Genomic DNA, 26,535 nt, shown 5'->3' on the forward strand with positions numbered 1-26,535 from the left:
CCGGCGGGGCAGGCTCGGCTCTGCCGCTCGCTCTGCCGGGGCTCCCGGTGCTCCGCGCTCGGTGCTCCGTGCCCGGCTGCCCGGCGGGGCTGGCACGCCCTGCCCGGCGCTCCGCGGGCTCTGCTCGCCCCGGGGCTCTGGCGTCGCCTCGGAGCGCGGCGTGCTGCGGGCTCGGCCGGCTCTCCGGGGCAGGCTGACCGCATTTTCTCGGTGCGGTCTTGGCTCGGTTCCGACACCTCCGGTTGTCTGTTTCGCTTGTCTCGGGATCAAATCTGCGTATTCGCCTTGTTTGAGATCGGCCAGGGGTGCAAGGGGGGCTTGCTGGCCTGTCAGGGCCTGCAGGGCCCTAAAGTCACTGAGTGACTGTGGTTTGGATAGCTTGGCTTGAATACTTGCTTACTGCAACCCTGAGAACGATCACCAGTTTCTGAATTGGGGCCCTGGGTTCCAGAAGAAGAGCTGATGTAGATTAAAGCCACAGTGATGGAGATAAGTCGTTCTTTAGTAAACTCTTCCAGTGGTTAGTTTTTGCTACCCTCACAGCATCATTTACTGTGAGCTCTAAGGTTGAAAAATTGTTGTTATGATGCTGGGTTGGAGAATTGTCCCTGTTGAGTCTGGAGAGATTGTGGGGTTTAAAGTAAGAAAGAAAAAAAATCTGTTTTCTAAGCTAGTTTACAATACCTCAGCTGATTAAGTTATAGTGTTTGACTGATGAATGGTAAAACCAGAGAAAAAAGCTTGCTGGGTTGTCACAAATTATGTACAAGTGGTGTTACCCTTCACAGTCTTCCATTTTGCATCCACAGGTTTGTGCTGTGCCATTCTGGGAGGATGTTTAGCTCATCGCTTACTGAAACCAGAGAATAAATGTATTTACTAGATTTTTAAACTCTTTCAAGCTGCGGGGTGCAGCTGCATCCTGCTGTGTTAGTTCCAAATTCTGTGTGTGTGACCTTGCACTGACATGGAGCCTGCTACAAAGTGTCAGCCTGTCCAAGTTCAGGTTTTGCTAAATTTGTTTCCAGTTGTGTACGTTGTGTCAGAACATTGACACAAATGTTCAGCTGACCCTTAATAGTGGATCCTTGTCAGGATGATCTCTGTGTGTACATGTCCAGTTTCCCAGATTAGTTGAGTACAGAAGAAGCTTTAAAGATGCTTGGTCAGTGGAGTGTGGTGGTGAAAGACAGTTCTGCTGCTTAAAAAAAAGTAAACAACAACAACAAAAAAAGACCCCAAACCACGCTCCACAAATCATGTAGCTCTCTGTGGCCTTGTGCTGTTACTGTAGTCTGGTTTTAAAATGCTGTGATAGCACAGATAAAAATGGAAAAGTTGGTTTTGAGTTGCCACCAGTCTGGCACTTTTTGGATTGTCTTGCCTGGGCTCCAGGGGATGCAGTGGGAGACATGGAGCTGCTGCTGGTCCATCCTTCAGAGAGGATGAATTTGTGATGTCTTTGTGCAGTCACACCACTGTGGTGGGGTGGAATTTTATGTCTGGGTTTCTCCTGACAGGATGTTTGTGGTGATAACCACAATAACTTAAGGTCTGCCCATGAGTGAAATTTAGGGAGCTCAGTTTTGTATTAATTACTTGGAAGGTACCACTGATACCTTGCTATAAAGTTACTAAGCTACAGCAAAATGTGCTGAGAAAGAAGCTGGATTTAATGGGCTCAAGTTTGATTTTGGGAAGTAGCTGGTGTAAGGAGAGCTGCAATGTTTTATGTTTGCCATCCTGTGAGTACAGCTGGGGCAGGGGCCTGGAAGTTGCTTTGTTTTGCTGTGGAAATCACCCTGGCTGTCAGGCAAACTGAACCAAATCAGTGAATTTCCTTTGCTTTGAGCTGTCTGAATGCTGTTTTACCACTTGTAAACTTGTGCTGCTGTGTGCAGCTTTCCAGTAGCTCATACAGGGAGTGATGCTGGATGTCACAATTTCCTCCAAGTTCCCTGTTTTCAAGCAGGGAAATTGTACTGTTGTCCATGATAACAAAACAAAGAATGCTGAAGCCTAAATAATGGGTTGACTCTGCAGCTTTATGTTGTATAGGCATTAATGCTTTGCACATTCACCTTGTTATTTTGTGGATTGCAATATGTACCCAAAGAGCCAGATAGAACAACTAAGGGGAGTGTTTGGGGCTGTGCTGTCATAAATGGGAAGAACAGTTTTCAGTGAAGCTTGTAGGATGTCAAAGCATCCCATCTGCCAGTGCCCAGCAGCTCTTGGCTTTTCAAATTTTTGAAGTTTACATGTTGAGTGCAATCAGATATGGTTAAGAAGACAAAGTCCTTTTCTTAAAAAGTCTCAAAGCTGTACCAAGAGGTCAGGAAACTTTGAGATCTTTGTCTTTAAATTGGATCTGAGCAAAAAAATTACACTTCTGAGAAGTGCAGCTCAGCAGGTGTTCTGTCACTGCAGAAAGTGACAACCTGTGCAGTGAGGAGGCCTAGGCTGGCCTGTGTCACACAGCAGGGGGATGTGGTCTCTGCACTTCTCACCCCACCTGCCCACCAGGTGTGTTCCTGGAGTGGAACAGGAGGGTGGGATGTGTGAATGAGCCAGACGTTAAATGTGTGAATACTTTCTCAGGTAATTATACTGTAAGGTAGTAATTGCTTCTAAATTGTTACTTGAGAATCCCTTAAACTTGTAGGTTATCTAATTCTGTCAAGTTAATCATTTTTCCATAATAGTTTTTGTACAGACTGCCAGGAGAAGTGCATAGTGGACAACCAAACAACTATCACAAGAGCTTTGAAGAACTCCTTTAATACATTTACTACATTTGGCTTATCTGTCAGTATGCCCACACTAATGGCATCATAATGTTCCAAACTACAGATCCTTGAAGTCTAAGCTGTTAATAAATCTGCCACCTTGAATCTGTTTTTTACACTGAAACCATTGTTTATGTGTTTGACAAGAAGTTTCTCTTAAAGAGTTACTCGGTGAATTCCTGATGGTAGCTTTGAGACTTTGATCCCAGTGCTCAGGTTGCACTTGAGCAAGGCTGCAGTGTTTACTAGAAAATTGATTTAATCTTAGAAAGTATTCTGCTGTGTTTTATGGTGTACATAGACCAGGTAGTTTATGATCAAAGTGTGTGTCAAAATAATTGAGTACTAAATTTGATTTTTAAATAGATTGGTTTTAATGTTATCTATTTTTAGAAAAGTGCAGGGATTGGTGTGTTTGATCTGTTTCTCTAGTCTCTGTAATGCTAGTGTTACTGCTGGCTTTACTAAACAGCTGATTTATGATAGTCATCAGTTGGCTCTCTTTGGGAACTGCAGCTTGACAGTCTTTGAATGTGATTTAATGCTACAAAGCAATATATGATTTGAGTTATATTATCAAATCCATTAATCTGTTCAATAAACTTGAAGAGTGATATTACCATTACCTGCTGCAGCTAATAATATTTGTGCTGTGCTTAAGGATGATTTCTGCAAACTTCCAGTTCCATGCCCCTAGCTTAAAGTCTATAACTATTGATATTATGTGGGGTTTTGGGAAAGTTTGTAACTTCCATTCACCCAGAAGTTCTCTTCATTAATTGTTGGAGAACAATCCACAAAACAGCAGATTACTGATTCTTAGATGGTATTTTTTATCGATTTCTTTTTCTTAACTGTGACACATGGTTCTGCTAGTCTGCACTGTTTTTATTTATATTAGTATTTATTTATATTATTTTATTTATATTAGTCCTTGCTAGGACTAATATAGTGCAGTTGTATCACTGATGTAACATTGGGTACTGGCCACTTATTTCCTGCTGTGATGGAGGGTAGGTTTTGGTCACTGTTATGACTGCATGTGGTTTTAGCAAGCTTGTAGAAGGGTTTGTTCCATAGTGTGATGTTTCCATCACCATCTGATAAGATCATGTAGGTTTTTGTAAGGTATTAAAATAAGTTTGTTGTGTCAGAGTCACAACTTTAAGTGATTTGAAAACTGATATGGCCTCACCATCCTTGTAAGGACAATTTGATTTGTTTTAAATGGTAGGGTGAAGCACTCTGAACTTTTTTTTTTTCCCCATGCAATCTTCACAGAATTCACAGACTCAGTGGGTTGGAAGAGACCTTAAAGATCATTGAGTCCAGCCCATGCCCTAACACCTCAACTAAACCCTGGCATCAAGTGCCACATCCAGGCTTGTTTTAAACACATCCAGGGATGGTGACTCCACCACCTCCCTGGGCAGGCCAAGTCCTGGCCCCAAGGATTCCAAAAAGCACAGCTTCTTTCATTGGTTTTCCCTTTGCAGCTGCTTTAACCAAGATTGTGACCTTGTTTAGTGTAGGGAGAGTAAACTGGTAAGTGCACGAGCATCACTGCTCTGGGGTGTAGGAGGGTGTCACTTGTGAAGCAAGCAGTCAGCAGAGCTAAGGTGTCCTCAGCTCAGTGCCCCACTTGCTCTCAAATTGTACTCCTAGCACAGCATGGTAGTGTAGGTACCTTTTAAAAACGTTGGGGTGTGCTGGTGTTGTCCCTGTGTTGATGTGATTTGTTAAAACTGGCTAGATTTTATATTGCTGCTTTAGTACCGTGCCCAGGTAATGTGGGATGGCTGTGGCCAAGGAGTAAAATCTGGGGTAATTGTGTTGGAAAAATGCCTGCATAATGATCTGCTCTGGGTTTTGGATCCCTTGCTGGTGGCTTCATGTTTGCTGTGTGAGTAATGCATGGATGTTTAAAACACTACATCTGTAGTAATGTTCTTAATCTTGAGTTTCTGCCTATTTTTTGTGCATTCTCAGTAGTAATAAACATTCCAGTGTTACATACATGGTTCTGTCTCCATGGTAGTTGCACAAAAAGAGCCAAGTGTAGGACTTCTCCCTGAATTTTGTACTTAATAGCTCACATTTCTGCCAATTGCATCTAGCTTTCTTCCCAGTACAAATTCTGATAACTTTATCAAGATAATAAAGTAAATAAAAATATATTTCAATAAAAGGGAGAATTTCTGTTGAGCTAAAAAGCTGTCACTTTAAATTCTTCTTCAGAGTAAAAATTTCTCACTTCCAGAATGATTCCACTGTATGTGTCTGATATTGTGTATTGATATTTGTTTTGAAGCAAAAGTGTGTTGTAAGAACTTCTAATGATCCCTCGTTTTGTTTCAGACACTGCTCCAGTATGCTGGCAGTCGGGGTGCATCGGAACATATTTTACCTTTTTTGGAAGTGTATCGAATCTCCATCCAAAGCTTTGCTAATGCAAGACCTTACTTGACTACAGAATGTGAAGATGTTCTTTTGGTACTTGGCAGGCTAGTGCTGTAAGTTTTAAGTTGGTATATTAATTTTTTTTTTGTTTTAAAAAGAACTGCACTTTATAAATTAAAGGGCAAGCTGTTGAAATTGTTTATTGCTTGATTTGACAACTATATTTGCAATTTATCTGGTACATTTAGTACGTTTTTAATTATATCACAAAAATGTATCTGAGCATTTAATTAACATGGACAAATACTTTATTCTTCTGTATTTGGATAATCATGTAGGTTTTAGGAAGGTTCTGTTCTTTCTTAAAACATTCTGCAAGTATTTTCTTTAGAAACTGCTTAGTGTAGTACTCCTTAAACAGAAGCTTCAATATTAGACTTTCACACATGCATTAATAAACCTGTATCCTTTGCTCTGCAGTTGCAGCTCTGTGTGTCCTGTCCCCTTTAGTGCAGGGGCATTCTGAATGTGTCCCTTGTTGAAAAGGACAAGCTGATTTTTGTTCATGGCAGTCTGAGTTGTGCTGTAGGATTGCAAAGCAGGCTAGACATGACTTAAAGCACAGCAATTCCTGGAACAGAATAGAAAACATTTTACAGTCCATCAGCTGAATTTGGATAACTTGTAATTCCTCAAAGTCTGTCCTAAGTGCAAAGCAGCTTTTTGTAATTGGAGAGTGTAGACTGAGGGCTTTCCTGTGCACTGGCTATAATCAGGATAACCTGAGAAGGATGAAGTGCTGTGCTGCTCGTTCCTTGCCTGGTGAGGTTTCATCTGAGGAGGGAGGCTGAAGATCTAAAACCTTGAATATGAAGATCATCATAGAATGGAAGTGATTCTGTGACAATTTTTGGGGTTTTCTGTTATCGGTCTCTTACTTGTTTTGTGGTCTGAACTCAGGTGTTCTCTTTAGGATGGACTTTAGCAGTGAACTCCTTGGGCAAATGATTTATTTTGTAATGGACTGACTTGCAATATAAATGGACAGCTCAGAACCAGATTATCTCCAAATGATGCCTTGAATTATTTTCTTTTTAGTTGTGAGAAATATGTGAACTAGGAGTGGTTTTGGTTTTGTTTGAAAACATGTGAAATCAGGAGAAGTGTGTCATAGGTTCTTACAGTGGAAACCTAAGACTTTAACTGCATTTACCTGGTACATGATACACATTTTTGGCAAAATATCTTCATTGCTTTTTCAGACTGTCCCCTTAAGGATTGAGTATTATTGTCTTTATCATACTATCATTAATTAGCTTGTTGTTTCCTACTTAAGTAATTTTAAAAGTTTGTCATTTTGTGTTTGTAGGGCATCTCTACTTGGACTATTTTCTGTATATTTTGCCACTGTTGGGTATCTTGGGGTGTAAATTCTGTATCAAAATTGCTTTTGTCTTGTTGGGAATATCAGAATATTTTGCTTTTGCTAGTATGTTTTTTTTTCCAGCTTTCAGTGGGAGGAGTTTGTTGTAGCCTGTATATTCAGAAAACTTTGTGTTAGAGGACAGTAGAAGAGCTGACTTGCTGAAATTTCCTTTCTTATAATGATTACATTTGAAAGGAATCTAAAGAATGAGAAATACAAAAAGTGAGGTGGAAGATAAGGAGGATAATTGCATACCCAAATTAACTCTCCCACAGCTTTTCTTTTTCATAAGCTTCCAAGGGACTGTGAGAGAAGGTAGAGCAGGGAATTAAAGATAAAAGGTGAGGTTTCATGAGGGAGGAAGACTGTTACCTAGTTAGGGACATGAAAACATACTGTTCTCATGTAATTGTGATTTTTGAGGAGACAGTTGGGTTACCCACAGCCGTCATACACACTGTGTTTTCAGACTTGAATCTTGACTGGAAGTGAAGTGAGCAAACTTGCTGTTCCAAAGCAGAAGTGCTCTACTTCCTATTGAAATCCTTCTTCCCTTCCAACATTCCTCCTGGAGAGGAGGAAAAGAATTTCCTCCTCTTGACTTCCTTCTCAGCAGGGTGAGCCAGTAACAGCAAAACTCAGAATATTGTGGTTTCCCCTGCTCCCTGCTGGGGTCCTTTTTGTGTTCACAGTGCAGCTGACATGATGGAGGGACTGTGCCATAAGAAACACGATGCTCATGCAGTGTGAGCTATTGTTGGTCCACTGTCCAACCTTAGGAAACAAAAGGAAAGCTTGGGCTGGTTGCTCTTGTAGATTGCAGACGTGACAAACGGTTGGGGGTGTCTGTGGTGGGGAACAGGAATGTTCTGTTTGGCCATGGAGTGACTCACCTGCTCAAGTGGAACCTGGACAGGTTATTCTCACAGCCCCAAAGCACACTGCATTCCCCTCACCCCCCAGTATCCCTGTTCCAAAGGTATTGCCTCTAGAATAAATACTAAAGAATTAGCCATATCAGAGATTCTTTCACTCAGTTAGTTACTGGCTATCCCTGTGAATCTCAGGAGACCCCTGGAGTTTGTTATTCACTCAGGCTTCTGTAAGTGCTTTATTTCTGAGCTGGTGTGAGGGGCAAGGGGTCATATTACCATCAGTATGAGAATTTTACTTCTATCTGAAAATGGTTTATTTGATTCTAAGATAAATAGGTTAAAAAAGAAGAAATATTTGGTCATAAGTCATATGGTGTTTGCCACTAACTAATATTGAACTGCTTTCCACTTTCTCCTGGGTGCTGTGCTGGCACTGAACTGAAAGGGAATTTACCACTTTGACAGCTTTGAGAAGGTGTTTGTATGGGGTTTTTTTCAACCCTTTATAAAAAGTGAAAGGAGATTTGAATGCCATCAGGTTTAAGAAGCAAAGCTGTATGGAACCAATCAGACCAGTCTGGCTGTAGCTTGGAGCTGTAGCTCCCCTCTGGGCTGTACCTGTGGAATGTGGCAGGTGTTGTTCCAGGAGCAGCCTGCTTGCTTCCCTCAGCCCTGAGCAGGCACAGGTGACACTGAGCTGCCTGTGTCACAGAGCTCTCAGCCTAATCCACTGCTGCAGCTTGATTCACTAGCTTGCATTTGCCACTCTGCTGTCTATCATTAAGAGCTAATTCAACTCTTAATAAGCACAGGAAAATTCCTGGCAACAAGTGAACAATTCGTGCTGATAATCCAATGTATAATGAGTCATCTTTGTGTCTCTGAGAAGATTAGGATAGAAAAGTGTTCTAATACAATGTAAAGATGAACACAGTTCTGAAAGGTTTTAAAATTTAATTAAAAAGTTTCTGTGAATGAGGTATAACTGAAATGAGGTATTACTGAAAAATTATGTGCAAATAATATATTGAATTTTGCATAGAGTTATTTGTTCCAAAATAAAGAAATTTATATCTAAGACACCTTTTCTTAAAAGATATTTTGAAGTTGATAATATATATTTGAATGTATTTTATATATATTCAATATATTTGAAGTGGATAATATCTTTTTCTAATAATGTAAACATTCAAGCACCCATTACAGTTTATTTGCAAAAATTGTGATTGAAGTTTAGAATTGAGTTTTGTATAGGCAGGCATTGTGGTGGCACTGGTGCTGTAGGGTTAGAAAGGCTTGACTTCATGGCATGATCCTGGTATTTTGATTTGTGGCCTAGCCATGACATGTAAACTCCATTTAGCTGCATTACAATAAAGAGGGAAATGGGATTTCAGGGGCAGAGGTGTGTTTTAAAGTATTGTATAATAAGGACCAAAGGAAAGAATTAAGCTAAATAGTGTGTTGTCCCCCTTGGCACTGGGAAGGTTTTATACACCTGTGTGTTTGAATCAATTCTTACCAAAAAACGTAGTTAATTGACTTAGAATTCTAATTGGTTTTCTGCCAAGGAAATTGTGATTGGAATATCCTGGATGTTACTTTTACAATTGCGCTGTAAGTTGTTTTATGTGGTAGCTTATAATCTGGAGCTCCAGATTTCTTGTGGAGTGACTTCCAGACCACAGCTCTCTGTGCTGGGATCCTGAGGAGGATTTGAAGACTTGCAGCAAAAGAACTTTTCCCTTTGGGTTCAGATCAGTCCAGTGTTGCTACAACAGAGAATAACTCTGGAGGCATAAATTAAATCCTCTTGTCTTCCTAGACTATCTCACCCTGTGTACACAATGCTTTGAAAATGTAATTGCAGATTATTTCATTGTCCAAGTAGCAACTTAATGCTTAAGTTTAGAAAAATTATTTAAAAGCTTGCTTTGTAGTTTTGTTCAAGTCTATTATATTACATAGCCAATATCACAGATATGAAAAAGAAATGTTCTAGAAAATGTAATTCTTGGAATTGAAAGTGGACATAGGTAGGATTGATTGACTAAGACTGAAAGTGAGGTGTGCATCAAAAGACTTTACAAAAGTACATTGACCATGAAGTTTGCAAATGTGCTACTGGGTGGAGAGTCTGTGTGACTTGGATGAAAACACAACACATACCTAGGGATTTTCTTGGTTGGTTTGTTGTTGGTTTTTTTTTTTGTTTGGGGATTTTGGTTGGTTTTCTTGTTGTTTTGTTGGGTTTTTAGGGAGTTTTATGTTAAAATAGAGTTCAGGTGTTCCATCAAGTTGGTTTTGGTAGTCTGTTAGCAACCACCTGGGTCTAAACATTTGGGCTGGTGAATTAGCTTGTACTGCCAAGTTGGACTAGAAGGCAAAACAGTCCTGGTTATTTTATTAAGAATATTCATCCATTTGGTCTTGTTGATGTATATGGCTACTGAATCTGGCTAAAAACTATGTATAGCATTTGGTAGGTACCTGTTAAATGCATTAGTCAGGAGGAAGATGGACATTCTTTTTGAGTACTGAGCAAATCTGAAACTCATGTTTGCTTCTTGGTCATCTCTTCCTTTTCCACTTCCCCAAGCTCAGTTCTTCTGTCTGTCTGTCTAAGATGCAATGTGTTGCCCTGTCATTCTTCTGTTTAATTTTTGAGAGAGGATGTTTTGAAGAAAAAGTAGCAAGAGTTTAAACTATCTAACAGTGTAGATGTAGCTTATGAAAAAGCTTATAGTGCTTTTTTGTCCTAGATTAGTTTTCTTTCCTTATATTGTCACAATTTATGAAAACTTCTGCTGTGTGTGAGTCTTGTGAGTCTCTAGGCAGAGTGTCATGGTTAACACTTTTAGTTTGACTGGGTCTAACTGTTCAGTAGGGTTTTAGGCAATCCATGTGCTCCACACAAGGCTGGATAGCTCCTGTTTGAGAACAAGACAGGCAGCAGTCCTGCCTTTGTGCTGTAGGTATTGGAATGCTCCCCCGTTGGTATCAAAGGCTCAGAGGGTGTTTCTAGGTGCTGATGCTCCTCTTGACATACCTTGTCCAGATCCATTTTGGTGCCAATGCATGTGTCTTCTGTCAAGCTGTTCTTGGGGTTTTTTTTCTTGTGTTAGTGCTGAAATGTTGAGTTAGGTGAAGCTGGCTTTCATTCTCCCTCTAGGCAGAAACCAGGCTGGACTGCAGTGAGCTTTATTTAGAATTATTACTAGGTTTCCCTTGAGAAGAAAGACTAGAATTCTGTGATGCAGTGTTCCTGAGCTACATTGAATGGACTATCTTTATGATAAGAGTAGCTGCAATCTCAAATTAGAGAGGTTGCATGTAGTAAAAGGAGCACTGTTTCCATGTGATGAATCATGCCTGGTTTACAGGCTCTTTCAGGCCTTTAATTGATTTGCACAATCTAACATGTTTCAGTGTTACTGTCATTGCCTAGCTGAATACTAAGTAGCATGTGCCAGAAATGTTATTTAATGTAACAAGAGAATGTGTTCAGGTAGCTTGTTTACTTGCCTTTTGCTTTTCCAGGAGTTGTTTTGAGCTACTGCTTTCAATTCCTGAAAGTGAATTACCACATGAGGTGTGGTTAGGATTCCATCAATCCATTCAGGTAAGTGTTCTGAATTTCTTTTTTGCAATTTACATATTAAAAAAAAAAAAGGCTGCAGTTGTATTCCTTCTCTTCTACCCTTCCCCTGAGTTCCACTTGTCCTGCATTGCTGTTACCTAGGCAGCAAGAATTTCTGAGCAGCAAAAGTCTGACTGCAGCAGCCTCATTGGGAGTCTCAAGGCCCAACAGCATATTTATAACCACATGGTTGATGGCAGCTTAAGGAAGCAAGAGAACCTTAGTCTTGATTGAATGATTTGTAGAGGAGGTAGATTGAGTTAAATGATTTAACAGCTCTGAAGCATTGCTTTGATAATAAAGGAGCTTTTGTGGAGGTCTAAGTGGCAGGTTGTACCTGATTTGAGAGGGATGGAAATGGTAGGGCAGGTCTTTAGTCCAGGTGGTTTTTAGAAGTGTTTCTTCATGGATGGTGCTGAAATAAGCTCATACTACAACACTCCTACACTCAAATCAAGATGGCTAATATAGACTGTGTAGGAAGAAGAGATGTTTTCTGGGTTTTAGTCTGGAGGTAGTACCTAGCTCTCTGCAGGAACTGGTGCTCCTCATGGAGCTGAAAGCCAGGAGTGGTATTGCTGTATTCATATTGATGGGCCCTTGCAGGACCAGGGACTGCTCTGCTTCTGCTATTGCCTGTTCTGGCTTTAGCTTGACTGGTAAATTTGGAAGCTAATCTCAGTTATAAATTACTGAGGTGAGGATCCTGGCAGGAAATAGTTGGAAGTGACTTAGACCTTGCAGCTGTCTTTATTGTGTGACCTTATACCCCTTTGGCTGGGGATTTTCGCAGTCCCTGAGGCTTGGCTACTGCTGCATTAGCTCTGAAGATGCTAGTACTGAGCTGCTATTTTTGTTTTCCCTGCAGTCAAGGAAACAAGAGGTGTGAAAACTTTTCAGTAGACTGAAGGTGAATAAACCTGTCACTTTAAACTGAGAGAAGCAGTCTAGCAGAGCTTTGTAATCCTGCTAGTAGCAGAAGGAACAGAGATGGTCTGTGCTTGACTGAGTCCAGGTGTAGAGAAACCTCCTTTTACTGAAATACCATGGAATATTTACTGTCATGAAACACTTGTAGGTGGCATGTACTTGGTAATAGGAACAAATGCAGTTTGAATAGCTTAAATCCTATTGCTTTAGTGGTGAAAAAGATCTGTCCTTTCTTTTGAGTTCATGGGTCCTGTGACTCCCTTAGTGGCTGTAACAGAGCACAATGGACATTGCAGCACTCCAGAGCCAGGTTTGAGGGTGTAGCAGATCATTTTGATAGTGCCCAGCTATGCTGTCTGTTTGGCTGTTGCCAAAGGCTGGGTCTGTGCTCTCAACCCCTTTGTTTGTGGGGATGCCACAGATAAGGGTGGTCAGCCACAGATTCATCTTTTATGTCAGGGCTGATGCAAGGTGTTGAAACTTAGTGTTTCCAAAGTAACTCTTTAATTTACTAATATAGTCAGGGTAAAGAGGAGTGAATCAGAATCACAGAGTACCAGCTTGAAAGGACCTCAGGGATGATCTGGTCCAGCCTTTCTTGGACAAAGGCAGCGTCTAGATGAGATAGCCCATCACCCTGTCCAGCTAAATCTTTAAATTGTCCAATGTTGGAGCCCACCACCCTGTCCAGCTAAATCTTTAAATTGTCCAATGTTGGAGAATACACCACTTCCCTGGGGAGACTTCCAGTGGCTGAATCTTCTCTTTATGAAAAATTTTCCTTGGTTGTCCAATCAGAATTTCCCCAGGAGTAACTTGTACCCATTACCCCATGTCTTGTCCATGTGAGTTCTTGTAAAAAGGGAGTATCCATCAATGTTTTTAGCTACCGTTAAATACTGGAAGATGGGAATAAGGTCTCCCCTAAGCCCTGTGATCTTATCTTACACTAAAAGGCAAATATGTTTGTAGTTGAGATGGCCTAGACCTGAAAAAAGATTTTTGGAATATGGGAAGGCATATACAGGGGTTTTTTTTTCATTATAGCAGAGTTACAGCACAGCTCTAAAAGTTGCTGGCTTTTAACTGGAGGGATCTGCAAGGAGAATTCTTGTTACTAAGTTTTGTGATTTCTGTGATGTAACAGATCTTTGCATTTCTAGGATTTTGAAATGAGCAATCAGACTTTGATATGTCTATCAATAGAGAGCAGATTTTTAGTCTGATGAGATGGCTCTATTTATGCTGAATATGTTGGAAGGGAGCTGTTAAATTCCAGTGGTAGAAGGGTGTGATGTCCCACTCTTAAGAGGGACAGAGTATCCAAGATTTGTAAATCCTTGTGGCCTTAAGAATCTACAGAAGGCAGAGGATGCGCAAAACCAAGATTTTATTAGTAAATTACATGCTTGGCATGGAAATTGGTGTATTAGTGCTTTACCTACCATGTAGGCACACAGCAGGGGGGGTTGGATGAAGGGTTAAGGTGACTTTTCCAACCACATTTTGTCTTTCTCACAATGTGTTATTAGCAATAATCCTTGGTTGGGTCCTCAGCATCTCACTATTGGTGTTTGAGCCATACATGTGAGCCCTTCTCTTCTGGGGTTCTACAAAGGGTGGCACAAGCTCAGATCTCTCATGTCAACTTTTAGAATCAAGGGAGAATTCAAGATGTGCTGCTGCCAGGAGTAGTAATATATGCTTGGCTTTTGTAGTGTCTTTTTGAAGCTATGGCTTCCAAGTTTAGCACTCACCTGTAGTTCAGATAGTGAACTGATTAAACATGGTGATATTCTGAAAAATTCCTGGAGAGGTTTGTGGACTTTTACAAACAGGTGATTCTAATGAGATTTTGAAGTAGCTCTCTGGCAGAAGCATGAGAATGACAATGCTTGTACCTGCCTTGGAGTACAGTAGGAACACACTTGTCACCACAGAAGGAGTGTGTCAGTCATATGAAGGGCAACAGGGACCTTCAGACAGGAATCTCTTGTAGGTTTAAACCTGTGTGTGACTGTGTGATGTGCAGATCTCCAGGCAAATCCATTAGGAAAGCCCTGCAGAATTATGTTAGCACATGCCCAAGACTGATGGATGTAAATGTGCTTATTGCTTTCCTAATAAAACAGACAAGCATGGCTTCAGAGGACTGTAACTCCTAATATGGGAGGTATTTTTTGGATCTGCCTGCAGTAATTGTTGCTCTGTAACAATTACACAGGTAATGGGAGTCAGTGAAACTTCAAATAAATTTTCATCCCAGGAATGTGAAAGGTGAGTGAGGGCTTGCATTTCAAAGCATCAAGGTGTGAGGATTGTCCTAGACCTGAAAGTGGAGTGTCACTGATGTCCAGCTTGTACTGGACACACAAAATGCAGTCAAAATCTTTATTTGGTGTCTGAACCTGTTTGTTCTGGTATCCTAAATAACAGCAGCTGTGTCCTGCAGTCACCTGTGAGTCCAGTGTTCCTCATCCCTAGGCAAGATCAAAGGCAATTTGGGCAAAATCAAAACAAGGTGTGAGATTTTATGGCAGGAGTCTCAGCATGGATTTATTCAGTAGCAGCAAGCAAAAAGATGCAGACACAAATGGGGAATGCTGTAAAATATGAGTGAAAGGATTGGGGCAGAATTACAACACAGCTTTTGATACAAGTAAACTGTTAATCTGGGGGAGGAGCTCAGTGGAGAAGTTCTGTGTGGGTCAATATCATCCAGTCAGGTGAAGAAGGGTAAAACCATGCATTCAAAAACATCTTCGGTGGGAGTAGAGATGTGTTGTTCTGAGTATTGAATATGGGCTGTGGAACAGGGTTCCCTTCAAGCCTTACAAAGAGCATCATTGCTTTATTTAGAAAAACTGTGAGTTGAGGGAGAGCATAAGCCAAAAACTTCTGTGAAGCTGTAGTAGATGCTGATCACTCTAAACTGCCAGGACTGAAAAATCCTGATGTCTTCAGTAAACTGCTTCAAGGCTTGTCTTTTCTTTTGAACTTTGTCCATAGACTCTTACTGTATTATTCTTTCCTGACTTCATCTAGAATGAAATGTTTTATGTCCTGCTCTTTAGAACCTGTTGTAACTTGATGGGATCTGTACATGTAAATGTTGCATTGAGTGTCTTCAAGGACTTCTGATGTATTCATAATAGATTTTTGCATATATTCCCATTAATATTAGTTTTATATTCTTCAGCAGGTCCAATATGGTTCAGCTAAGCACTGTAGTGAAAGGGCAGTGTACTGACAGTAGTTAATTGCTTATGCTACATATATTGGTGAATTTTTTATTTGGTATTTTGATACTGATACCCTGAATCTCAAACACTGTGGACTCAACAAATCAGCTTGCTTGTATCAAAAGTCCCTTCTTTCTCACCTTCCTAGGTCCTTTCAGCCCCCAGAGGTGCTGAGATGTGATGGATGCCCATAGCTGGGCTGGGCTCTGCTGGCTCTGTACTGCATGCTGAAGCCCTCAGCTTAGGGAGCAGTTGCTCTTGGGAAGACATTGTTTATGTGGGATGTCTGGATCATGGAATGTCATAATCTGAGGGACAGTGATATTTTCAGTACCTAACCTGTGTCCAGGTTGTATGATTTTTAAAGTTTTTTTTGTCAGCCATGTCATTGCAGTAGTGCCGGCAGATGAGTGGGCTGCTCTGGCTGTTTCTGAGCCATGGCTTCTGGCTCCTCAGTGCTTTGGTAGTTCCACCCCTTTCTAGGGCATAACACCTGTGCTGAATAAAGCTAATTAAATCTCATCAAGTTCAGTCTTCAAGGTGAAGTTTGAACACATAAACTCTTAAATGCTGACAGTTTTTTGGAGTTAGTCTTTGACCTGATCTATAGTTGAGACTGAGATTAATGCTGTGCCATTAGTGTGAGGGAGGAGCATGCATGATGGATGCTCTGGCAACCTGTTGTGTTGAAAAGACTTAATGCTGTGTGACATGTAGTTGGGAAGGGCCTGAAGTAGAGGTTGTTGAAATGGGCTTTATTGATTTTTTAGGTGACACCCAGTATCTTGTCTACCTGCACACCTGTGGCTGTTTTCTTAATCATCCTCAAGACTGAAGATAATATACAAAAACTTCCCATAGGAAGTAACTACCAGTTACAGAAACTGGGCTGTGGTTAGGTGTTTCGTGGATGGAAATTTAGATCAGTTTGTTGTTTTCCAGTGGTGTTTTTAAAGCTGTTCTGAGGCTGCTACAACTTGAGCATCTTTTGACAGTAGCACTTTGTTAAGCATTGTGTGTCATTCACCTGGCTGCTTCTATTGGCATGCCATTTAGCTCAGTGTAAAGTGGGGAATTGATCATGTTTTAGTTTTAAAAAGCAACACAAAACAAAAAAACCCACTTCTTCCCTGGGAGTCTTTGTGGTGTGTTTTGTTGACTGTTCCAGCATGCCGTGGAAGCAAAGACTTGAGAGGAAGAAGAGCTGTGTGAGCCTAAGGATTGCTTAAGTGATGTTCTCAAATGCTTAAACACAGCCTGAAACCCTTGTGTGTCAGTCTCAGTGCTGATAGCTAAGAGCAGTTGGAGCTCTGGTCAAGAGCATATAAAGTCCCTTGTGTCTTTAGGGTCCAGGTGTGACATTCCAAAATTATTTTTAACCTTGTGAGTAGCATTTCAAGCTCAAGACCAGAAATCAGTCATTGCAAGCATCCTACTTGGCTATCTTTGCATCTGCCAATTAGCACCAACTCCTCTACCAGTACCAACACCTGATTTTTGAGGTGGTCTTACCAATAAGTCACTCACTAATTTTACTTTCTTTATAATCACTTTAGAATTAGCGTGGTCTTTAATGATTTCAGTTAGCAGGTTGCTATGAGCTGACAGTTGGAACACGGTTACAACAGTTATCTAAAACTAAAATTAACTTTGGGGCAATATCTATAGAAAACATTTCATGCTGCTAAGGAAGATGAGATTGTTACAGTTACCAGAACTGCTTGATTGTTGCATTTAGCTATGAGACTTCTAATTTTATGGTCCTTAGAAGGTGGAAGTCTGCAGTATAGTTCTGCATTTGGAAAGAACTAATGTGTGGTTTTTTGCTCAGTCTGATGTTGGTTTGGTTTTTTTCTTGCAGTTGGAAAAATACTCATATAGGGCAGAAGCACCGACTTCCACAAAGTGTGCTTCCAGACATAGTTTGAAATTTCAGTGTGCTCAGTCTGCAGCTCTGAAGGTTTCTGTTGTGGCAGAGGCATGAGTTTGCTGGAAGAAAGCTTAGTTATCTGATCCACCTCTTCACTCAGAGTAAGAGGGCTTTCTTAAATCAGATTGCTTAGGGTCTTGCCCCTACCACATGTTGTCTTTAACAAATGGAAAATGCAAAAACTTTCATTAGTCCTTTCAAAATGAGTGTTTACATATGGAAGCACTTCCTGCACGCACACTTAGAGAATTTCCTTTCCTGTGAGTCTCTTGCTAGACAGCTCCAGCTACCCTCTGGCAATGCAGGGAAGATAAAGGCAGCTCTAAGATATTCATTTTCACCCTTCCTTCTGCACTTGGTGGTCTTTGCTGAAAGTGGGTTACTGTGGCAAATGAATTGGACAGTTGCCAACCAGGTGTTGTACTGCAGTGGAATTTCAAAAGGGCCAAATGGGAATAAACACTTGAGGAATCTCTTGGTCATGCTGTGTTTGAGACTGTTCAGCATAGCTAGCCTTGTTTGCAGTAAGAGCTCACTGCTGACCTACACTTAAATTACAGACCCTAGAGACCTGTGGTGCCAATCTGGAGCCCAGGCAGCTGGTGACCAACCTGTTCTGACACTTGGGGCTGTACCATGGGCAGCCCTTCCATTTGCTGTGGTGAGCTTCACTGAGTCCCTGTCAGTGTTCTGCAGCCTCTTGAATGCCCTACTGGCTGCTGCCTGCAGTGTCAGCTGCTCTCCTGGTTCTGTAGGACCAGATAATGAATCTGCTCTGTCCCATTATTCAGACAATAAATGTGTTCAAAATACCAACTCACTGTTGACCCTGAGAAGTGCTACTGGGAGACAGCTGCCAGTTGGGTGTGTACAGTTTGTCACAAGCCTTTTAAGTCTGGCTATTGAGCTGGTTTCTTTAACCTGTATTTTGTCCACTTTTCCTTATTTTAACAATTTTGTTTTCAAGATACTGTGGGAGATTGTCAGAAGCCTTGCCAAGTATGACTGATGTCATGTGTAGCTTATCACAGAAGGTGGTCAGATTACTGCATGTAGTTTCCAAGAGAATTTGTCTCATGTTCTTTTTGGGGTCAGGCTATGCTGACTGGCCTGTAATTCCCCTGGGTTTCTTACCCTTGGTGGTTTCTTCAAGTCACTAGAAACCTTTCTCCATTGTATCTAAAGGGTACAACAGAGACTATCAAAAGCAAGCCTGAGGTTAAAGATTGTGTTAAAAATACAACAGCTTGAAACACAGCTCAGCAGAAGGAGGGGGCATTGCCACATACTGAACTTAAGATCTGCTGTGAGAAGCATTTTTACTGAAGGTGAAGCCACAAATCGCTTACAGTTAGTTGGCTTTATTTGTCAGCATTAGGAAGTTCTGAAAGATGATATTCAATGCTTTCAGTTCAAGTCACCCTACATCTGTTTCTCTACTAGGGACATGAAATGACTGGAATTTGTTTCAAGCTGCCTTCTTTTCTGTGTTAGACTCTAGATTCTTCCCATGTGTAATGTCTTTTTTAAATTCCTCCTTTGCTCCTCGGATTTCCAGAGTTCAAAGCAGCAGGCCCTGATCACTCTGAGCCATGTGCTGTATTTAATGCTTTCAGTTCAAGTCACCCTACATCTGTTTCTCTACTAGGGACATGAAATGACTGGAATTTGTTTCAAGCTGCCTTCTTTTCTGTGTTAGACTCTAGATTCTTCCCATGTGTAATGTCTTTTTTAAATTCCTCCTTTGCTCCTCGGATTTCCAGAGTTCAAAGCAGCAGGCCCTGATCACTCTGAGCCATGTGCTGTGTGTAGAGGTTTTGTGGGTGAAGCTCAGCTGGAGACCTGCTGAGAGTCTCTGGGCCAGCTTCACAGCATCAAATGTGCTAGGATCAGAAATCCCTGCATCTAAATGCACTGGACATAGATTAGTTTCTAAGAAATTTGCATCTTCATTTCCAGTAGAAGAAAGTTTTCATCTTAATGATGAAATATCCCATGGCATTTTTCAACTAATGACTGATGGCTTTCATGACTCTCAAAGTGATTTGACTGGCTCATCTTTAGTGTAAACACTAAATGTACAATTTTAGACTCTTACCATTGTGTTATTCATTTTGAAAATGTAGTCTTTCTTCTGAGTTTTTCAATAGCATTATATGCTTTGATACAAAATCATCCTTTGTCTTTCATACAGTTCCTTTGTATTTTGTACAATATATATACACATGTACATGGAGAACCATAAAAATTGCAGAAGAGTTACAACTGCAGAATGGGCTTTTTGACTTAAGCCGTTTCAGTCAGCTCAGTAGTCTGAAATTGGAACGTTTTGCAGTAGGATTAGAGAAGTGAAAGGACATTGGACTATTAAAATCTTGTCAAAGCAGTAATGACTGAGAGGAATAGTGTGAAAGTATTAGCATGTAGTGAAATACTAGGATAGATAATGTAAAATTATATTGGCTTAATTTTTAGCTGAGACTTTTAATGACTTTTTTTTACATTTTATAGGATTCACATGATGCTTTACTGGAATTTGGGAATAACAACCTTCAAATTTTGGTGGATATCACAAGGGAAGGGGTATGGAAAAATCCAGTTCTTCTTAAAATTCTATCCCAGCAACCAGTAGAAACTGAGGAAGGTAAGAGTGTGTTTTTAGAGATGATGTGTGGTTGTTCAGAAATTACTTGGGGCAGTTTTGGTGGGTAAGCAGTGACTTGAAGACAGAAGAGTTGCATTTTAAATTGTATTGTGGGGTAGTATTCATATGTTGCTAAATAAATTTATTATGAAACTGTCTCACTGGCATTTTGAATAATGTGCCCAATTGTCCAACCAATGCATCTCTGCTTGGACTGTACTATCCATGAGTTTGAATATTTTGAAACTCCATTTTAAAAAATCATTATTTCTTTTTTGATCATAAAAATACAGAAATTTTTCTTCCTGATGTGCTTTGTTTCTCATTACTCTGTGCTTTTAAATGTTTCCCTGAACTCTTCACAGGGAGGAATTGAGTATGTCCATACTTTTCAGAGGCATAAAAGATTCATGTGGAAGGGCAGTGTGGAGTGTTATTAACTCTAGGTGGGGAGGCACTTTGTGTTTAGGCTGTGGAAATCAGAAACTGCTGAGAGGTGAGGAACAGGAGGTGCTAGTGTCACTTTATGTAATATAGTCGTTCTAATGTCTTCTAGTAAATTCTTCCTTTATTCTGAATTTTTTCCCATTAGTGGTGCCATTAAGTACTTGTAGGTATTTTATCTGTTTTATTAACAGTGCACTAGACTGCAGTTTACCTCTGGTAGTCTAAAGTTTAAATTAATACAGAAGGGAATAAGAGTTTAAAATAAAGTCTTAAAAATTAAGGAGAAAAAAAAAAGGTATTTTAAGTGTTCTTCTATAGCAGAATCCTTTGTTCTGGCTTTGGGTAGCCTCTCTTTGAGTTGAAGTATGTCAGTATTTTAATAAATAAATAGAAACATATTACATTTATTGAGACAATATGTTGCTCCTTGTGCTAAAAAAAGAGCAGCCAGTTTGGACTGGAGTCTTCCCTAGCCTTCATGTCAGGTATTAATAGCATGGCAGAAGCATTTGAACTGTTGTGGTTTAAACTCAGCTGGAAACATTTAACCTCACTCAGCTGCTCCCTTTTCCCCCTCCCCCTCTGGTGAGAGGGAGACAAAGGCCGAGTTGAGATAAGAACAATTTACTTGTAAACAGCAATGAGATAAGAAATTGAACAGTGACAGCAACAATACCAACAGTTTATAAAAGTGATTGCATTCAAAAACACTCTCTGAGAAGCTCTACACTTTGGCCACAGCACTCCCCTGCAGCACTGCAGCCTGGGGACAGTGGCCAGGCACAGCGGGACCTGGGTGCTGCTGGACAGCAGCTGGACACGAGCCAGCAGCGTGCCCAGGAAGGCCACTGGCAGCTGGCCTGGCCCAGGAGTGGTGTGGCCAGCAGGAGCTGGGCAGTGCTGCTGCCCCTGTGCTCGGGCTGCACCTTGAGGGCTGTGTCCATTGTGGGCCCTCAGTTCAGGAGGGACATTGTGATCTTCAGACATGTCCACAGGAGGGCAACAAGGAGGAGTGCCTGATGGAGCTGGGGTTGTTTCACCTGCAGAAAAGGAGGCTCTGGGGGGACCTTTTCACTGTCCACAGCTACCTGAAAGGAGGGTGTAGTCAGGTGGGAGTCAGCCTGTTCTCCCAGGCCAAGAGGCCACAGTCTTAAACTGCATCAGGGGAATTGCAGGCTGGACATTCGGAAAAAAATTTTCACTGAAACAATGATTGGGCACTGGGATGGTCTGCCCAGGGAGGCGGTGGAGTCACGGTCCTGGAGGTGTTTAAAAACAGACTGGATGTGGCACTCAGTGCCATGCTTTAGTTGATGAGGAGGTGTTAGGGCATGGACTTGATGGTCTCAAGGGTCTTTTCCAGTATAGTTAATTCTGTGGTTCTGTGATGTTCATTGGAGCTCTTCTGCACACGTGCATCTTTAGGTAGCCTGGGATACTCCACAGGCACACCTAAACAGTCTGAATGTGACTCGGGAGTCTGTATTAGACAAATCTGGCAAAAGCACATTTCTCCAGTAAAGCATTAGACTTTTTAAGTAAAGGGTACTTCTGAGAAGTTGAATACCTGCCTAAAATGTTGCTTCTACCATGTGTCTTGCATTTGTGGCAATCTTGAAAACCTTGGATTGTTTTTCTGCTTGCTCTGTCTGAGCAGCTGCAATTAGTCTCTTGGCCTTGTGTAGGGCATGGTTGGAGTTGGTGTTAAGCAACTATCTGTAGATGTCTACTAAATTAACTTAATCATTTGTTACCTTCAGAATCATATCAAGTAAATGCTAATTTCTGTAATAGACTGTAAGTCACTGATGAGTTACAAGGTTTGTCTTCCTTCTTTCACTTGTGTCACTTCTTTGATCTCTATGATGTTCTGTGCTAGCAGGCTCCATTTGATAGAAATAGGAATCAAAGTGTACTTCCTACAGGTCCCAGAAGGGATGGCAACTCTGCTTTTAGACTTGGGAGTAAGGGCTGCAGAAGGAGCTCCAGTGCAATGGATTTTCAGTTGCCTTAGTTAAGCTGCCATTTTAACCTTCAGTACAACAGCAGCTTCTCAAAGTGTCTTTTTCAGTCATCTAAAGCTTAGTTTCTCTGAATGGTTTGTATTTCGTGCTTTTTGGGGTTTTGTGATGAGTTCCTGAAAAGCATTCCTAGTCCAGATGTGAGAGTAGCTCAGTGTGCCTTGCTGAAGCTGTGTTTTGTGAACTGGTAGTTCGTGGTAATGATCATCAGATGCTTAGTTGAGTGAACAGTCCTGAAGGTGTGTCAGGTTCCTGCCTTTCTTGTTTAGAGTTCTTCATTTTAATTCTGTTTTTTAATGCACTGGCCTGGAAAGGGAACTGACATCAAATATAAATGTGGGTTGCCAAATTTGTTACAGCAAGTTTCATAGCAGATTGCATTGGGTTCTGTCTGCTGCTTCTATGGCTGTTAATAAATTGCACTGCCATGTGCTAGGCTGGTGATTCCTAATTTTTACTGTCAGCTGGCTGAGGATGGTTGGTTGGGGCATTAACATTTGCTTCAGGAATGGGCTTTAAAAAAATAATTTCAACTTAGGCCTTTTAGGTGACTAAACAATACCAGCATTCTGGTGGGACCATAGTTGTGACATCCCATGTAGTTCTGTGCCTCAGGCACTTAGCTTTAATACGGATACCAAGACTTCTCCCCCACTTTTGTCTTAACAAACCCTGAACCAAGGAGGTTGGGGTCAGCTTGAGTGCAGCAGATGAATGCCAACAACTCGCTATGTCTGTCTTGATGAGAGTTGGTTTGTAGGACAGCTGGGATAACCATGCAACAACTGCTGCTGTATAACACACAGACCTCGGTGCCAGTTGTGCATACTTAACATACCTTACTGCACATCAGCACCTGTCCCTTTGTCCTTTTCCACAGGGACTTTCAGCAGAAATACTCACCCAAGAGGGTGCTGTTTCCCTGGAATGTTCATCGTAGTAATCACAGAGTCTTTTCATGCCCTAGTGCCATCCATGCTTTGTAAAGGTTGTATTCATAATATTGTGGTGTAACTTAAGTTATCTTTCACTGCAAGTGTTTTGGGTAAGAGAGGAATCTCTTATGGACTTTTTGGTCCTGGCTTAAGAGAGCTCTTAAGATATGTATAGAGTTGGAAACTGCACTGCCCTTTTGGCTAAAGGGTTTGGAAGGGAAGGCTTGCAGGATGTCTGTGCTGATTTTTTATAGCAAGTTGTTTTAGTCTTGAGAAGCTTGATAGAACACTGTGACAGAACACATAACAGCAGGAGAGCTAGGAAGAGAAGGAACAAGAAAGTCTGTTCATGGACATGTATGGAAATGTAACAAATTTGGGTCTGAGTACAAAATTAGGTTCTCTGAAGGAAAACAACTCTTCTCATTTTGCTGTCTATTCCTCGGTTTTTGTTCCTTTTTCAGGAAGAGGAAACTTTCCACTTTTGAGTAAAGCTAAGAGCTAAGACAGATGTCTGACTAGTGAGTCATTTCTGCATTTTGCTCCTACCATCATCACCTACATCTGCATGACAGAAGAGCTCAGTTTGTCGTTTGCCTCCTTTGCAAAGCTCACTACACACTCGTTTAGGTGTGAAAGAATTGGCCCGAGGGCACAGACCTGCCACCCTCGGGGAGCATTTGCTTACTGACTACTCTCAAAGACTGCAGCAAGCTGAGACCCTCTTGTGCACACTGGCAGGGCATCCACCTCCATCGGAGTTTGTCTCATTTGTTCTGGAAGATAAAAATGTAACTGTTAAACTGAAAGTGTTTCATTTCACTGACTGCAAGTAGTCTTAAAATACCTCCCATGTCTTGACTAGCTGGCTCTGACACTTTAGTAAAACTTCATTTAAGCAGTTGCCAAGTGCGTGTCTAGCTGTGTAAACAAGAGGAAATCTTTAGAATTCTTAGAGGAGATAAAGAGTTTTGTTTTGTTTTGTTTCTAGTATGTCCTTTATTCCTCTTATGGACCTGAAAAAAAAGAAGTATTCTGTGAGCCAAGAGGTGTAGGAATAGGGACTTAGAGAATTGTTTTGAATTGCTTGTGGGCACTAAATTCCTGCTAGGCCCATGAATAGCAGTTCCACTTGAAGAGGTGGCTGAGCTGATAATGGGTAAGCCAGCTTTGTGGGAGTTCTCCCTCAACAGTGATCTCCTGGCCATCTGTTGTGGTAGCAGTCTCTTACATCAAATACCCATATTGAAGCACTGTTAGCTTTCCTCGATGAGTAGTCAAGCACAGTGTCATACAGATGCAATTTTTAAGGAAGAGAGGAGGCTTGTTTCCTAGCAACTGGAGATCTTACTGCAGGCTGCCTCTTGGTCAGGCAGTTCTTTCTGCTTTATTCATTGAAGTTCCTTTAATGTGAAGTGTCAGCTGGATCAAGAGTTTAATGCTCAGAGGTTTTTCCTGTGAAAAACAGAAACCTTTACCATAGATTTAAATCTTAAAATGATTCTCTAATGGACCACTAAGCTGACTCCTGCAGAATACAAGTAAGCTCCACTACAGGTATGTGATATGTACCTGGCACCTGAAATGAGTTTTCTGTTCAGGTGTACATTGTGAGTTTTCTCCCAACAAGGGTAGTGTCTGTTAGAAAACACTGTTGCTTGTTTGGGCAATATTTTAAGTGCAGAAAGCAGGAAAACTTTCTTGTTATGTGCCATCCTCTCTTTTAGAAATGTGCCATACCACTGGTTTCTTAACTACTCACCTTACATAGTAATAATAAGATGCTAATGCAATGGAAGAGCTGTTGAGTATAAATATTTTCTTAAGTTGTCAGTCTAAAGCAAACATTCTTTTTTGACTAATCCAGCGTCTCTTGCAGGCACCAGAGGTAACTGGCTGATTACAGTTGCTGCAGAACACCATTCTAGTGTTTTATCAGAATGTCTCATGCATTTCCATGATTTCTTGTACAGTTCATCAGCCAGTTTTTTCCTTGGTTCATATGCATTACTGCATGTAGTGTAAGCATGTGTTGAACCATCTCTTAATTCAAAGAGTCCTTTGAATGATGTACAGATCTGGAGACTCATATCAAGGCTTTGTGAAGATATTTATGTTAAGCTGGAAATAGCACCACAGATATTTTGAAGCATATGATTTCATCATGTTGGTTTTGCACAGCCTGATTTTTGGTAGTGGGGGGGCATGGAGGTGGCTTCTGTGAGAAGCTGCTGGAAGCTTCCACCGTGTCCAGCAGAGCCAGTCCCTGATGGCTCTGAAGCTGGACATGCTGCTGGCCAAGGCTGGGCCAATTAGAAATGATGGTAAGGCCTCTGTGATAACAGATTTAAGAAAAAAAAAAAAAAAGGGGAGCAATTTGAATTCTAGCTAGAGAAGAGGAGAAGGTGAGAACATGTGAGGGAAGCAACATGGAAACACCAAGGTCAGTGGAGAAGGAAGGGGGGAGGAGGTGCTCCAGATGCCAGAGCTGAGATTCCTCTGCAGGCTGTGGTGAGACCATGGTGAAACATGGTGCCCCTGTAACCCATGAAGTCCATGGGGGAGGCAGAGATCCACCCACAGGGGATGCAGAGATGCACCCACAGCCCCTGGGGATCCATGGGGGATGCAGAGATCCACCCACAGCCCGAGGGGAGGTGCCCCTGCTGGAGGGGTGGGTGCCTGGAGGAGGCTGTGAGCTGTGATCCAGTGGAGAGACGGGGCCCTGCTCCCAGGCTGGAGCAGCCTGTCCTTGCAGGACTGCAGCCCATGGAAGAGTGACCCACTGCTGCAGCAGTTTTGGGAGAAGTGTCTCCTGTCGGAGGGATCCCACAGTGTCACAGGGGAAGGACTGTTCTCCTTCAGCAACAGAAGAAAAACCTTGGGTGATGAGCTGACCAAAAAACCCATCTCCCTGCACTGACAGTGGGAAGGAGGGAGGGGTTGGAGGAAGAAAAGGTGGTTTTGAGGGCTTATTTTACTTCTCATCCTCCTCTGATTTTGTTAGTAATTAAACTCACTTTGTAGTGCTACCTTGGGCTTGTTTTGCCCATGAATGTTTTCTCTTGGTTCTTATCTCAACTCATGAAGCCTTCACTAAATTTTTCTCTCCTCATTAAATTTTCCTCTCCTCTACCCAGCTGTAGCAGGGGAGTGAGTGAGTGACTTTTGTGGGTGCCTGGTATTTGGCCAGTATCAAACCAAGTACATGTACTTAATCAAAGCTTTTGATGCTGTCTCACAGCATCCCTGGATT

The 26,535-nt window shown here is 41.5% G+C and overlaps 1 protein-coding gene across 5 annotated transcripts in view; it reads left to right on the forward strand.

Annotated features, from left to right (window-relative positions):
* Positions 1-26,535, forward strand: part of RLF (RLF zinc finger) — a 37,439-nt gene that overhangs the window by 416 nt on the left and 10,488 nt on the right. The window contains exons 1-4 of one of the 5 annotated variants that reach the window (XM_039729267.1): positions 7-4,692; positions 5,148-5,302; positions 11,031-11,112; positions 19,744-19,876. The exons of 1 other annotated variant lie outside the window; for it this stretch is intronic. In XM_039729267.1, the coding sequence (XP_039585201.1) occupies positions 4,642-4,692; positions 5,148-5,302; positions 11,031-11,112; positions 19,744-19,876 (421 nt within the window). In that variant the 5' untranslated portion in view covers positions 7-4,641. Of the gene's footprint in view, positions 1-6; positions 4,693-5,147; positions 5,303-11,030; positions 11,113-19,743; positions 19,877-26,535 lie in introns of those variants that run through there. 3 more of the 5 variants (XM_039729266.1, XM_039729268.1, XM_039729269.1) reach the window with 3 other exon arrangements.

The sequence above is a fragment of the Passer montanus genome, unplaced genomic scaffold (assembly GCF_014805655.1).
Source record: "Passer montanus isolate IOZ18808 unplaced genomic scaffold, ASM1480565v1 scaffold68, whole genome shotgun sequence".
NCBI classification, from domain to species: Eukaryota; Metazoa; Chordata; class Aves; order Passeriformes; family Passeridae; genus Passer; species Passer montanus.